At 46.3% G+C, this 12,764-nt stretch overlaps 1 protein-coding gene across 1 annotated transcript in view; it reads left to right on the top strand.

The window, feature by feature from the left end:
- RAPGEF1 (Rap guanine nucleotide exchange factor 1) overlaps positions 1 to 12,764 on the top strand; it is a 184,749-nt gene that overhangs the window by 154,483 nt on the left and 17,502 nt on the right. Inside the window, exons 13-15 of the mRNA XM_042781458.1 lie at positions 7,818 to 8,090; positions 9,187 to 9,279; positions 11,191 to 11,279. Coding sequence (XP_042637392.1) covers positions 7,818 to 8,090; positions 9,187 to 9,279; positions 11,191 to 11,279 — 455 coding nt within the window. The remainder of the gene's footprint in view (positions 1 to 7,817; positions 8,091 to 9,186; positions 9,280 to 11,190; positions 11,280 to 12,764) is intronic.

The raw sequence follows: 12,764 nt of genomic DNA on the forward strand, positions 1-12,764 counted from the left end.
ACATACTTGCTTCTCTATTCTGCCTTCAGTCTCCCCAGATGTCATCTGTCTGTCTCCCTTCATATTTTCTCCCTCCCTGCTATGTCCAAAAAGGGTGTGGGGACTGTATCATCTGACCTCCTCTGACGTCTTGAGAGGAAGAGAGAATCACCATCAGCATCAGCAGCCCAAGGCTGCTTCCTTGAAAGTGGAGGTCAGACACACCACCACCCTCCAACCTTCTTGCCAGTTCTGACACCACCCTCACTCCTACAGCACCCTGCTTCTCTCCTGGGTTAAATAATTCCTTGCAGTGGTCACAAAGGACTCACCGGCAATACTCAACTATTATGGGGTTTATTAGAGAAGTAACAAGTTACAATTCAGGATCAGAAATGACTCAGGATACAGTTCTTCGATCAGGACAGCCTCTTCTCAGCCATGCTACCGGCATACTTGTCTCTGGCCTCGGCCTCTCAGCTCTGCAGCCCCTTGGCCTCTGGCCCCTCGGGCAAGTGTTACAAAGCTCTTTTAGTTTTGCCAGTAGGCACTCCACTCCAGCAGCAAGCCTCCCACCTGAAGGCACTCAGCTTTCTTGCTCCATTGGCCAGGAAACCCACCACTCTGTCTCATGCAGGTCGCTGCTGCCAGTTCTCTGTGCTGCTTCTCGTCATCTCTTGCTATCTTAGCAAAGTGTTACAGCTCTCTTTCTGCTCCTGAGTTGAGGAGATTCAGTGCAGGGATCTTGAATCCAAAGCACACACTCCACTCCTAGCTCTTCTTTCTTGATGGTAGTGAGATTCCCCCTTTCCACGTCTGGAATGGCTAATTTTAAGCTTAGCAGACGGCAAAACTGACCAATCCCCACATTAGGGTTCTATACACTTTATTTGCATAGCCCCACCCACACAAGGGTGCCATGTACCTAATTATTGACAATCTGTCCAATCCTCTTGATGGCCCACAAGCACCTCACATTTGCATGATCCCACCCAGTCATCTCGTAGGAGTCACAAAGACCATGGCTAGAAGGGCCATATTAAGTAATTCACTGGACTGGACTGTGTGAACCTTGGCACACCATCCCAACTCTCTAAGCCTCCATTTCCTCTTCTTTCTAGTGGGGACATGAGATTCTTGTGAGAATTAAAGGAAAAACTCACGTGAAGCATGTAATACAGTACATGGCAAATGATGTATGTTTAGTATAAAGGTAGATACTAATTAGTAGTAGTATTACATTGGGCTAAGTTGTATCTTTCTTTAGCAGTGTTTAGGTCTTTTCCTAACAATTACAAGCTTCTAAGGATAGAAGGAAGGTTGGGCAATCCTAGTTCCATAGAGATACTGCCTTGGAAACCCAAGGAGGGGTCGCTATGAGTCGGGGCCGACTCGACGACACATAACAACAACAACAACAAGGATAGAGACTAGGCTTTTTATGAACTTGAGGCCTCGATGTGTAGCTTAGAGCCTAGCCAGCAAATGGCCAGTGCTCTGATGCTCTGAACTTACAGCAAGGACTTTGATTCACCCAAAAGCAGTGAGCAGTGAGTGACCAAGGAGTCCTCCGGTGACTAGAAGTTTGTCCCAGTTCTCTCTCTGAGTCTCCACCATCATGTCCATATTTCCTTGCCCTCCTGACATTTTCATCAGTGCGGCCCGATGCTGACACATGCCAATGCTGACGCATCCCATGACAGCTTCTGTGTTCTCAGGAAACATGATAGGTCAGTTCCTTGCTGTGGCTGAGAGCCTTTCTTTCCTCATTTCTCTGAGGCTCTGGCTGCTGGGTTTCTGGTTTGAGGGTTTCATAGGTAGTTCCTGTCTGCTGGGTCCTTGAAATATAGTTTGGCTTTTCTGGCATGTTTACCCTGTGCTTTTCTGCCCTTCTTGAAAGACCCAGTGACTCTGCCTCTGAAGTGCTAACGTCCTTATTAGATCCTATTGACCCAGCCCTGTGGAAGGAGACACACTCAGACCAGTCAGTAATCCTTCTAGATTTCTTTGACCCCGAGAGGAGAGCATAGAGTCCTCATTTGTAATAAGTTCCGGCTCCAAGGAAGTCATAGCCCAGCAACTGGCCATGAGCTCAGAATCCTTGCCTTAGGGGCGCTCACAAACAACTGCTCTGACTCCAAGGAGTGCTTTTTAGCCCCTTGCTTCTGAAGATTTCCAGGTTGCTGACCCTTTTGTTCCCAGCACTTTGTATGGTCATTGTTCTCTCAGCTTCCAGCCTCTGACATGGGAACTTCACTGTAGCACCTTGCTGCATGTCGACCTCTGATCCCATCCATCACAGGCTAATTGGTCAGGTACCAAAAGGACCCTTCTGCTCCTTGTTCAGGTCATTCAGTGTCATGAACCCTAAGAGCACTCTGTCCACGCCCAGTGACTATTGCCTTGGACTTTCATGTTTTCAAGCTATTTGTCTTCTTCTCATAAGCTTTTCCTTACTATTCTGTGATTGAATGTTTTAGAGATAGAAAAACCAGAATAGAGAAGCTAAGCCATTTTTTGCCTATAGCCTTAAGCTAGAGCCAAGATTAAAATCCAGAATCTCCATCATGAAAAATAGAGTGTTATATTGACATTAACTGCTTAATTATCAAATAAATATTGAGGCCTGGTAAGGCTAAATAAAAAAAATCCATAGGCTGGACACTAAGAGGCATGGTTTTGTCCTTTGTCTACTGAAGCATTACAGAGTGTAGCTACAGGCTCTAAATAGAGTTCTAAGAATAAATATAAATTAGGGCCCCTGTCGTGTGGTTTAAATCCAAACTGAGTAAAAATAGTTCCATCAGATTTCTAGAACTGAATTTGAATCCTTTTTGAATGTGTACTAAATCTTTTTCTAAAAGACTTGATACTATTAAGGTCAGCACTTGGTGAATACACATAGCATCTTAAAATGTTTTGGAGATTTTCGCAAGAGCATAATTAGCCATAAACCACTGGCCAAAAATGTAATGTTTTCAAAGAAGATCTTGTGATTCAGGATGCAAAAATATATTACAGGAAAAGGAACTTAATGCATTTATTTCTTCATTCACCCGTCTTGCTACCTAAAACTCTCTTAAGCAAAACACTTTTGTTCTTTTATATCCTTTATTCTTAGAATTTTCAAATCGTTTTCAAAAATAACCTCCACCAAGGAGTTTGGTTTTTTTTTTTTTTTTAAGAAAAGGAGATACCAGTTTTTTGAACCAAATCTGATGCTGATTTTGGTTTTCTCTGACTGGATTAATGATTTCTCATCATTCACATGCTGTAACCAAAAGTGTCTCTCCTTGCCAAGAGCAGAGACGGCAGCCTGTGAGAGCTCAGGTGCGTGTACTCACCACATCAGCCCCAGAATCCACCGCTTGGCTTCAGAAACTCATCTTTTAGCATTATGTAAGATGTGATTATTGTTATAAATTAACACAAGAGTATCAAGAAGGAATTTACCTCCTGGCCTAAGGTACAGCCAAAGGATAGTTAATTGGGACCAGGAAAGAGAGAGAAGACAAAGCCAGAAGTCTCCCCATGACCTTGCCAAACTGAGGAAAAAGGAAGATGATCAAGAACCCTTCCAGTGACCTAGGACTGGTTATGTCCCATTTCTCTAAGGACCAAGTCCCCTCCAAGAGATTGTATGAGGTACTGTGCAGTGGCTAACGCTTGACTTCCTGCCAAAATCTATCAATGAGAGCCACGTTAATGTTGGCGCTGCAGTCCTTGATGGAAAGGAGCACGATCTGCACACAGGCCCAATGTTAAGCAGTGCTTCCCAGCGACCCTCCTTCAGAGGAGAAAGGCCAAACCATACTAGAAAAGCCGTTTCCCATCAGTGCATTTTCTCACAAATGATGGATAAAAATTTAAGCCCCCAAACCAGCTGTCCATGAGTTTATGTGTTTTGCCAAGTAGTGTCCAAGAACACTGAAGTCATAAGCCTTGTTTGAGCCAAGATTATGCAGTAATGACCTATCTCTGGCAACTTCTATACTTCCCAAACACTTCACCACAACAGTAAGGCCATTCACATTTCCCTGTAATTAGTAGAGTTGAAAGTTCTCCAAGGTTTGGAGCTCAAGCCAGTGTGGAATAGCCGATTGAGTCAGGTCCTTTAGCCTGTGGCTCTAGCCCTCAGCTGCTGGCACTCAAGATTGCCTTCTCTGGCACCCCCAACCCCCACTCCACCCCCATCCTCCTGATAATCACGAGGATTAAATGGAATATCTGTTATATTGATGAATCTAAATTTTTTCATTTAAAAATCTGCTGTCCTCCTTTCTTGCCAACACAACACAGGGCCCATCCCTAGTCATTTTCCAATCCAGGACTGTAATGCAGAGAAGGTGTCACTGATAATTGGTGGTGCCTGGCGTGTTTCTGGTGACTTTGCTTTTTAGCGAGTGGCAGCACACTATGTAAGGCCATCAGCCTCTATCTGAACGTTCTTGGTAGTTCTTTCATGGGTGTATTTTCAAAAGAGTGGGCAGCTGGTGCTTGCATCTTTCACAAAGTGAGGTCTTTTCCTTGCCTGTCTATGGAGCACCCTGCTTAATACACTGCTCTCTGCATCCCAGGATTGTATATAAAGCATTTTTGTGATGTGCAGTGTCACAAAACATTCCTCCAAGGAGATCTCCAAGTGAGGGAGTGAGCGGAAGTAGTAGGGCAGTGTCCTGTAGAGCTGTGGGGCAGTGTAGTTAGAGCCTGTCACATTCCCAGAATGCCCCTCATTTGTTCAGAAAACACATGCCACCCTTACTAGCTGTGTATTATTAGGTACATGACTTACCCTCCCAGCCTCAGTTTCTTCATCATTGTAAAAAGGGTCCTAACAGCAGATTAAATAAGATGTAGATTAAATGAGATGAAGCATGCAAAACCTTAAGCCCTTCATCTGACCAGCAGTGAGCACTCAGGAAGAGTCATTGCCTAATCACATTGTCATAACGAGACCATCCCTGCTGATGTTTTGACTGCTTGTGTGACAGCAAGGGCTGACATTAGGGGCTGGGCCCCCTCACCATCGCCTCTCTTCATCAGGAACTTGCTTTGGCACTCCCAGATAGTCTGCAGAAATTTGCAGATCCCCAGACAGGCAGCCCCTCCAGTTATAAAATCCTCAGCCCAAACAGTCTTAACTCTAGCTATAAATAAAAATTTCTGCTGCGGAGAGTGCAGAAGCGTAGCCAGGCACCAGCCAGATCCTAAAATAAACTCCAGGCTGTGGTTAAGTGGTGTTTCTGTTCATAGCCAGCCCAGCCTTTCTCCTTGCCCCTATGAATAAATACGACCTTACAGGGCCTGGAAATATTTCTTTGGGGAATTAGTAGAGAGGAGAAGTTGTTGACAATAGTATGATAATGAGTCTGGAGAGGGCACCACAAGCACTTTATGGTGATTAGAGAGCATTCCCTTGCACCTCCCCACCCCCTGGAAGGTACCCTACAGGTTTGGCTCTAGTCCAGCAGGACTGCATAGCTTGAATACCAGAGCTGCTCTCTGGCTGGCTTGGGGCTGTTGAGGGAGGGAGGAAGGGGGGGAAGGCGGCGGGGTGGGCCAGGAACCTTTCTTTGTCCTTTTTCCAGTGGAGGCCCACCCTCTCCTCAGAGGTTCACAGCCCTGATGGCATCCCTGAGCCTCTTGCCCTAGTCTCAGCACTGTGAACCTAACCTGGGCAGTGGGTGAAGCTTGTCTGTTACTCTTCCACACTCACTAAGATGCTCCTGTGTCCCAGGCAATATTCTAGGCACTTTAATTAATTAAAATAATAATAACAGAATTAATTCCTAAGAATTTGTCCATTCAGCAAATAAGTATCAGGCCTCTATTAAGTGCCAGGCACTGCTCAGAAGCTAAGCTCCGTTCACTGATAGTCCCTAGACTGGTCTTTTCAAGAGCAAGAGAGAATAGCTGACAGTGGTTGGTTGCCACTCACCAGCTAAGCACTCATCTCATTGGATCATCAGCATTATCTCATTGTATCAACACAAAGACCATATGAGAGGAAGTACTGTGATTTTCATCCTGGTTTTAAAGTTGAAGAAACTGAAGCTCAGAGAACTTGCCCGAGGTCACATGGGTAGGAAAAAATAGAACGCAGGATGCAAACCCATGTCTGTCTGAGAACATGCACTGATAGCAACTACACTGTACGTACCAGCTCCCAGAGAAGGCACCTGTGGTGTGGAAGGAAGTCTGCTCCCCTGAACTTGTTGAATCAAAATCTGTTAAAGATGCCATATGATCATTAGGAAATAGTCTTAAACTTGATACATTTCATGATTACACCAAAACTGTGTATATATAAATCAGGTGCTAAATTACAAGGGGGAGGGAGGAGTCAATGAACATAGTGTCAGGACTCCAGAAAGAGTTGGCACTTACCGTGAATCTTAAAACAGGTGGCAATGAATAGGAGGATTCCTGGGCAAGGAGAGTATCTCTTAGCAAATCTCATGGCAGAGCCTGGGAGTTAAGAATGCGCATCTAAGAGATCCTTGGTGGTCAGAGCACTGGGTTGGCAGTTAGAACCCAGCAGCTGCTCCAGGAGGGGCAGACGAGGCAGTCTGCTTCCATAAAGATAACAGCCTCAGAAACTCTATAGGCAGTTCTGTGTCCTGAAGGGTCGCTGTGAGTCAGAACTGACTCAGTGGCAGTGGGTCTTTTGGCAGGAGATTGAACCACTGCCTGAAGCAAGATGACATAGGAATTCTCTGAAAGTTTCCTCCTGGAGCCATGGCATCCTTGCTTAGCTATGCATTCCACTCACTGTCTTCTCTGTGGGCCTTCCCAGCCAAGCAAAAGCCTCACCTCCAGGGGTAAAGTGGAAAACCCCTGAAGCCAAATACCTTGCTCCACTTTCAACCCAGGAGGTCCCACATGAGTTTCTGGCCACTCTTCCTTCTCAGTCCTGGACCACTTTGATAGTTGCTATTAAGGTTAAGGGAGCTCCAGTGGCATAGCACCTAAGGCATTCGACTGCTAACCAGAAGGCTGGCGGTTCAAACCCACCAGCCACTCCTGGGAAGGAAGATTGGCAATCTACTTGTATAGTGATACTGCCTTGGAAACCCAAGGAGGGGTCTCTATGAGTCAGATTCAACTCGACGGCAGTGAGTGTGTTTGGGGGAGTGGGTCTTATGGCTCCCAGGTGGCCTCAGAGGCATTTGTAAGATCATTAATTGAAAAAAAGAAAAGGTAGGAAAAGAAATGAACTTACAGAAATTGTTAAGTGTTTTGATAGCATAGTTATTCCAAACATTTTTAAAAAAAGGCTTGTGTTCTTCCCTTCCAAAAGTTTTGAGGTAGATTACAATATTTAAGAGACCTGCACTGTTGGACTTTTAAGTGATAAAACCAGAGATTCATCCCAAAGATTCAAAACGGGTAAATATGACCAAGTATCTGGCTACACACTTTTAATTTAACCGCAAGGTGCCTGGAAGGACAAAAAGGCAGTAGTGTGGGTTGTAAGGATTTAATTTTCTGGCAAAGCAGAACGTGTTCACCTGTGCAATTTATGGGACTTGATTTTCTTTGGGTGCATCAAGGAGTCAATCTCCACATCCTACCATTTAGACACTGTGGGGACAGCGCCGGCTAATCTTTGGCGCTTCTCTCAAGGGAGGAGGCACCCAAGTGTGGTGGGTGGGAGGGGGCCTCAGAGCCCACTGGGCCGTGGGGAGGGGGAGTTGTTTGGCATGATCCCGTGTTAGAATCACTGTGAACAGTTGGTCACTGCTCAGCCACAGCTAATCTAATCACTTCTTCTTTTGTCTGTCTTTTTTCTTCTTCCCATCTTGTTTTTGTGTTTGTTTTTCACTTTGATTCTGTAGTGTAAATCTGTATTTAGGTCCTACTCCCAGGATTTCGTGCCTCACAACCAAGCTTCCGTTCAACCTTTCCTTCCGTCTACCTCCTCTTCCTCTCCACATTTCCCGCCTGTCCACCAGTCTCAGAGCTCTGACTTAGTGGTACCAACTGTAGCCAGCCCGCCTTCCAACACCGTGGACGGGCCTCTTTCATCCTCTCAGGAGAGCAGCTTTCATGGGAACACTGTCTGCCTTCCTTCTGAAACCTCTTTCACTGACTCGCCCCAGACGCCTTTGGTGAGAACTCAACAAACACACCTTCACATGGGCCTGCACATTTTTTTTTTTTAAGAAAGCAGTATCACTGTTCTTGAAAGACATTCCTCCTTGCCCCTTTGTAGCAGTCAGGTCTGTTGCTGGTGTGGGCACATTTCAACATGCCTAGACTTTGCATAAGGAGCTCTGGTGATGTACTGGATAAAGCATTGGGTTGCTAACCAAAAGGTCAGCAGTTTGAACCCACCAGCCACTCCATGGAAGAAAGATAAGGCAATCTGTTTCCATAAAGGTTTACAGCCTTAGAAACCTTATCAGGCAATAGGTTTGGTTTCTTTTTGTTTTAGGTAAGGACTGTCTATTTTCAGGACAGAAATTAACCTTCTCTACAGAGTTTCTGTCAAACTAGGAATCTGATGCATTAGTGACAAATGAACGAGTGACCATTTAGAGATATTTATCACAAGCATAAGATAGAAAATGCTACTAGCTTTCTGTGTTTGTTTGATCTTAGAGAAATGTATAAAGACATTTGAAAGTGTAGAAGTGACAGAGATCAGGAGGATCAAGGGAAATGGCATATTGAGTTGCATGTGGCGATGACAATCATGGGCCTGGTTTCCTATCCTATTAATTTACCAGTAGTGCTTCATCCGGGCACACGGAAATGTCACTTGCAGGTTGACATGGACACCTAGATGGGGCAGGGACGTGCAGGCAAGTGGGCCTTAACTTTGCCGAATGTACAGTTGTCTTGACGTGCTGCTACTTTCCCATGTCTTCGTCATCATCTCCCACAGCACTGCTGGACAGGCCCCACCTTGGCTTAGTATGCTTTCCCAGGATGATTTGAATGGCCCTTGATGTCCTTGGAGAAGAATCAGCAGGAAACTTGGGCCTCCTAACAGAGAAACAGGAGGTAGTGAAAGCAGCTTTGTTCTCTGGCCCTGGGGACAAGCTTCCCATGGGGTGTAGAGCACGTGCTGTCGCTGGCGTGTGAGCACGCAATCCAGGGAGCATCTTGGTTGGGGCAGCCCTTTGGCTGCTCTCTCTGAACCTTAAAGACTGACTAGAGGATCTATCACATGTCTATTTCCTCTCATCCCATCTTCCCTAGAGTGAAAACGCCAGTGAGGAAGCTGGTGAGGGTGAATACGTCAATCTGTATTCCTCTGGCCAGAGCAGCGAGGAGCTCCCTCACTGTCGAGGAGTAAGTAACCCTCAGTAGGAGGGCGCAGTCCTAGTCTAGTGCTGGCTGCCTCATGCATGTGGCCTCGCTGCAGTTGGGCCCCTGCTCTCCTGAGGCTGCTTCCCTTGCACCTGCTTCTGTTGGGCTGAGCAGCCCAGCCACTCGTAGGCTAGTCTCCCAAAACCTTTAGGAAGCCAGCTCAGCTCATCAGGGAGAGATCGTGTCTTCCTGGTGGTGATCTTCCCTTTGCTTCTGCTTCAATGTGTGTGTGGCACTTCATCAGAGCCTGGCAGGATGGGTCTTCTAGAAATCTACAAGGAACAGCCTTGGCATTGGCCATGGCCTCGTATCCAGCTGCCCTCTGTAGGATTTCTTTCTATCCCATCCTCTAGTGTTGAGCTCCATCTTCCACCCCTCACTCAGAGTGAGGAAGTCTTCCCCACACCAAGACTTCCAAACCCTCATTTCCTGTTCCTCTCCAGCATGCTCCGTCTGTCCTTTTGCTTCCAAGGAAGCTGGGTAAGTCTGGCAGATTAGCCCCTGCCATGTTTATGGATACATCCCTTGTGAGAATGAAGAGTTGACATCCTCCTCGTCATTATATTGCTGTCCCAGCTTCTGACACTTGAGGTACAGCAGTTCTGTTGAGCAGTTCATTTTCCAGGTCTTGCTGCGGTAGAACATAAGTAACTTCCGAAGCTTCAAAAATAACTCCACCACCAGCATGAATGGAACGAGTTGCTTAAAGGAGAGCTGCCATGAGGACTGGAGTCCTCCACAGTTGCCAGTCCAAAGGGCCTAGCCCTTTAAGAGCTTAGTCACTCTCTTTAAGATGGTCCACAGCAGGATCTTCACAGGTTCTTTGATGTCTACACAACAGGCCAGACTTTAGACCTTAGCAGTCATGGAGCATTGAGGAATTTTCACTTCAGTGGGGTTTCACCCTGTTTGTTGGGGGTTAAGCTGTTTCTCTCCATCTTGCCCATTCCCACCAGAGACCTGTGCCCACCATCATCCAGCTCAGCATCAGAGTCATAGAGCCCAACCCGGCTCACTTTCCATGGCTTCCCCTCTACCAAGGACTCATTTCAGCGCTTTTTCTTTGCCTTGACGTGCTCTCCACTGATAGTGTTCCACATATTCATGCTGCCCCCATTCTCCATCTGCCTCGGTGGCAGACCAGGGGTGTTAGAGGGCCATGTTGTCACTGTGTGGGTCAGCTCAGAGACTTGAGGGCAAGCGAGGCTGAGGAGAAGGAAAGAGAGTTAGCACCCATGCACTAGACCTTGTCCAACTCTAACTGGAAGGTAACTAGGGATAGGCCTCAGTTTGCTTTGGTTGAACAGTGCAGTACTGAAGTCTTCCTTTAACTTTAAAGTCAGCAAAGTTTTCCTACATGGCAGCATGGCACAGCAGTTAAGGAAGGTGGACAGCTCAGGGTTCGAGTCCAGGCTCTGCCACTTATTAGCTGTGTGGTCCTAGGTAAGGCCCTTGACTTCTCCAAGCCTCTTGTTTCCTTGTGTGTGAAATAGGAATGATGATGCTAGCCAGCTGAAGGTCTTTTTAAGAATCAAATGGGAAGATGTGTGCAAAGCCCTCAGCACAGTGCCTGGCTAAGCTTTGGATAGGTATAAGCTATTATGATGGTAGTGCCCTTTCTTTTAGGAGGTGGTCGAGATGGCTTCATCTAGGTTGACAGCTGACAGAATGTTATAAATAGCGGCACCCTTCCACTCTCTCCAAAGGCAAGATGCTAGTCTCAAGAGGTCCTTGTGTTTCCTGTGTAATTAACCATATTCATCATTAACTTGTTCACATCTCCAATTGCTCCATAGGAACTTGCACTCAAAAGCCATTTACAGGCAGGAATGCTGGAAAGACAGATCAGCCCCAGCATGAGCACCTGCCACAACTCAAACTCTCTTTTTTCAGGAGTCACCAGCTGTGAAAGATGGACATCCCAAAGATTCCTCTTCCATTGGCAATACACCTGGGAAGGAAAACAGAGAAGGCGGTGAAAGGTGGGAGTGAAACACATGGGGCCATGTCCTGTCTGCTCCTCCTGTCCTGTGGTCCCTCTAAGAGCAGCAGTAGGAATCACCTGAGCTCCCCTCTGCCGACCAGGGCCCCAGGCAGGCCTGAATTCTCAAAATAATACATGCTCAGGGCAGAATATGTGGAAAGGAAAGAAAGCTGCAAGGAAACAGGAAAAATCACTAATAATTCTGCACCTCAAGGGCCTTCATTCCTAATATATTATCTGCTATTACTTCGTAGTTATCTGTACATGTAACATTTTTCACTATGAACAGAAGCCACACCTTGCAGGTTTAGAACTACGTAGTAATTTTTCCCAGTATACACTTACAAAATAGAATGTGTAGGATCTGCAAATCTGCATTAGTTGGACCTCACCTTCATGGTGATATGTTCCACGTGTTCAAGCTTTTTCTCCCCTCTTTAGGCTGAGGTTTTGCTACCTCTGTGGTCCTGAGTACTCTCAGCAGAGCTAAGCAGTGCCCGCTTGTTGTTGTCAGACCTAAACATGAATGGTTAAAGAGGAGGCCAAAGTAGCAAGAGAAAGAAAGAAAGAAATTAGAAATCATTTTCTAGGGGCCCTTTGGAGAGGGCCCTCACCCAGCCTGCCTCTTTGCTTCTCTTTGGTGCCATCCATGTGAGTCCGTGCCAGTTCAAGGTCTTCACAAGTGCAAAGCCAGAAATGGTAGGTTTTCTCGGTTTAATGCCTAGTGGAAAAGGGTGTGTATCCAAAGCAAAAACAACTAGTTTGTTCTGTCTCCAGCTTCATTGGACCCAAAAGTGTCATTTTCAGAGTCCCATCTGGTCCTTGTGAAGGAAGCAGAAGGGTAAACACATTGGCTGGTTAGAAACAATTACTGGAGCATGCCCTCTCTCCACAAAGGCCCAGCCGCAGACCGACATTGACAAGACATGTAGGAGGGTGCTCCCTCCCAGGACAGAGGACAGATCTGCACTGGTCCATCCATGTTCTTTTCCTAGAGGCATATACCTTTACTTTCAAATACTCAGCAGTATTTGAAAATGTGGCCTGCTTCCACAAAGCTGATCAATGCCTCACAGGATCTGCCATAGAACCCTAAGAATAAAATGAGAATGTAGGAGAAAAAGCAAGGTATCTTTAGCCGGAACTTCTATTTTACTCCCTAGAATGCCCCAAGCTAGAAAGCTTGTCTTGGGTACCTCCCAGCCTTCCTGCATTCTCCCTCTTAGGGAGTGTTCTCGACTTTCTTCACTTGGCAAACCCCGATTCAGTGCTTTAAGTCTCAGCTTGTTTGTCCCATCTTTTGGGGCCTCCCTGGCCCCTTAGACTAGGCTGGGTCCTTTGCTTGTGTTTCTGATAACATTGTGCACACTTTCTCTTCCATCACACCGTAACCACTCGTTTCCATGTCTGTCTCTCTTGCTAGACAGCATCCTGAGGACAAGGGGCCACATCTGCTTGGTCCACTGCTGCATCTCAGTGCTGG

Source organism: Orycteropus afer, unplaced genomic scaffold (assembly GCF_000298275.1).
Source record: "Orycteropus afer afer isolate SDZICR_OR568_19922 unplaced genomic scaffold, OryAfe1.0 scaffold00123, whole genome shotgun sequence".
Taxonomy (NCBI): domain Eukaryota; kingdom Metazoa; phylum Chordata; class Mammalia; order Tubulidentata; family Orycteropodidae; genus Orycteropus; species Orycteropus afer.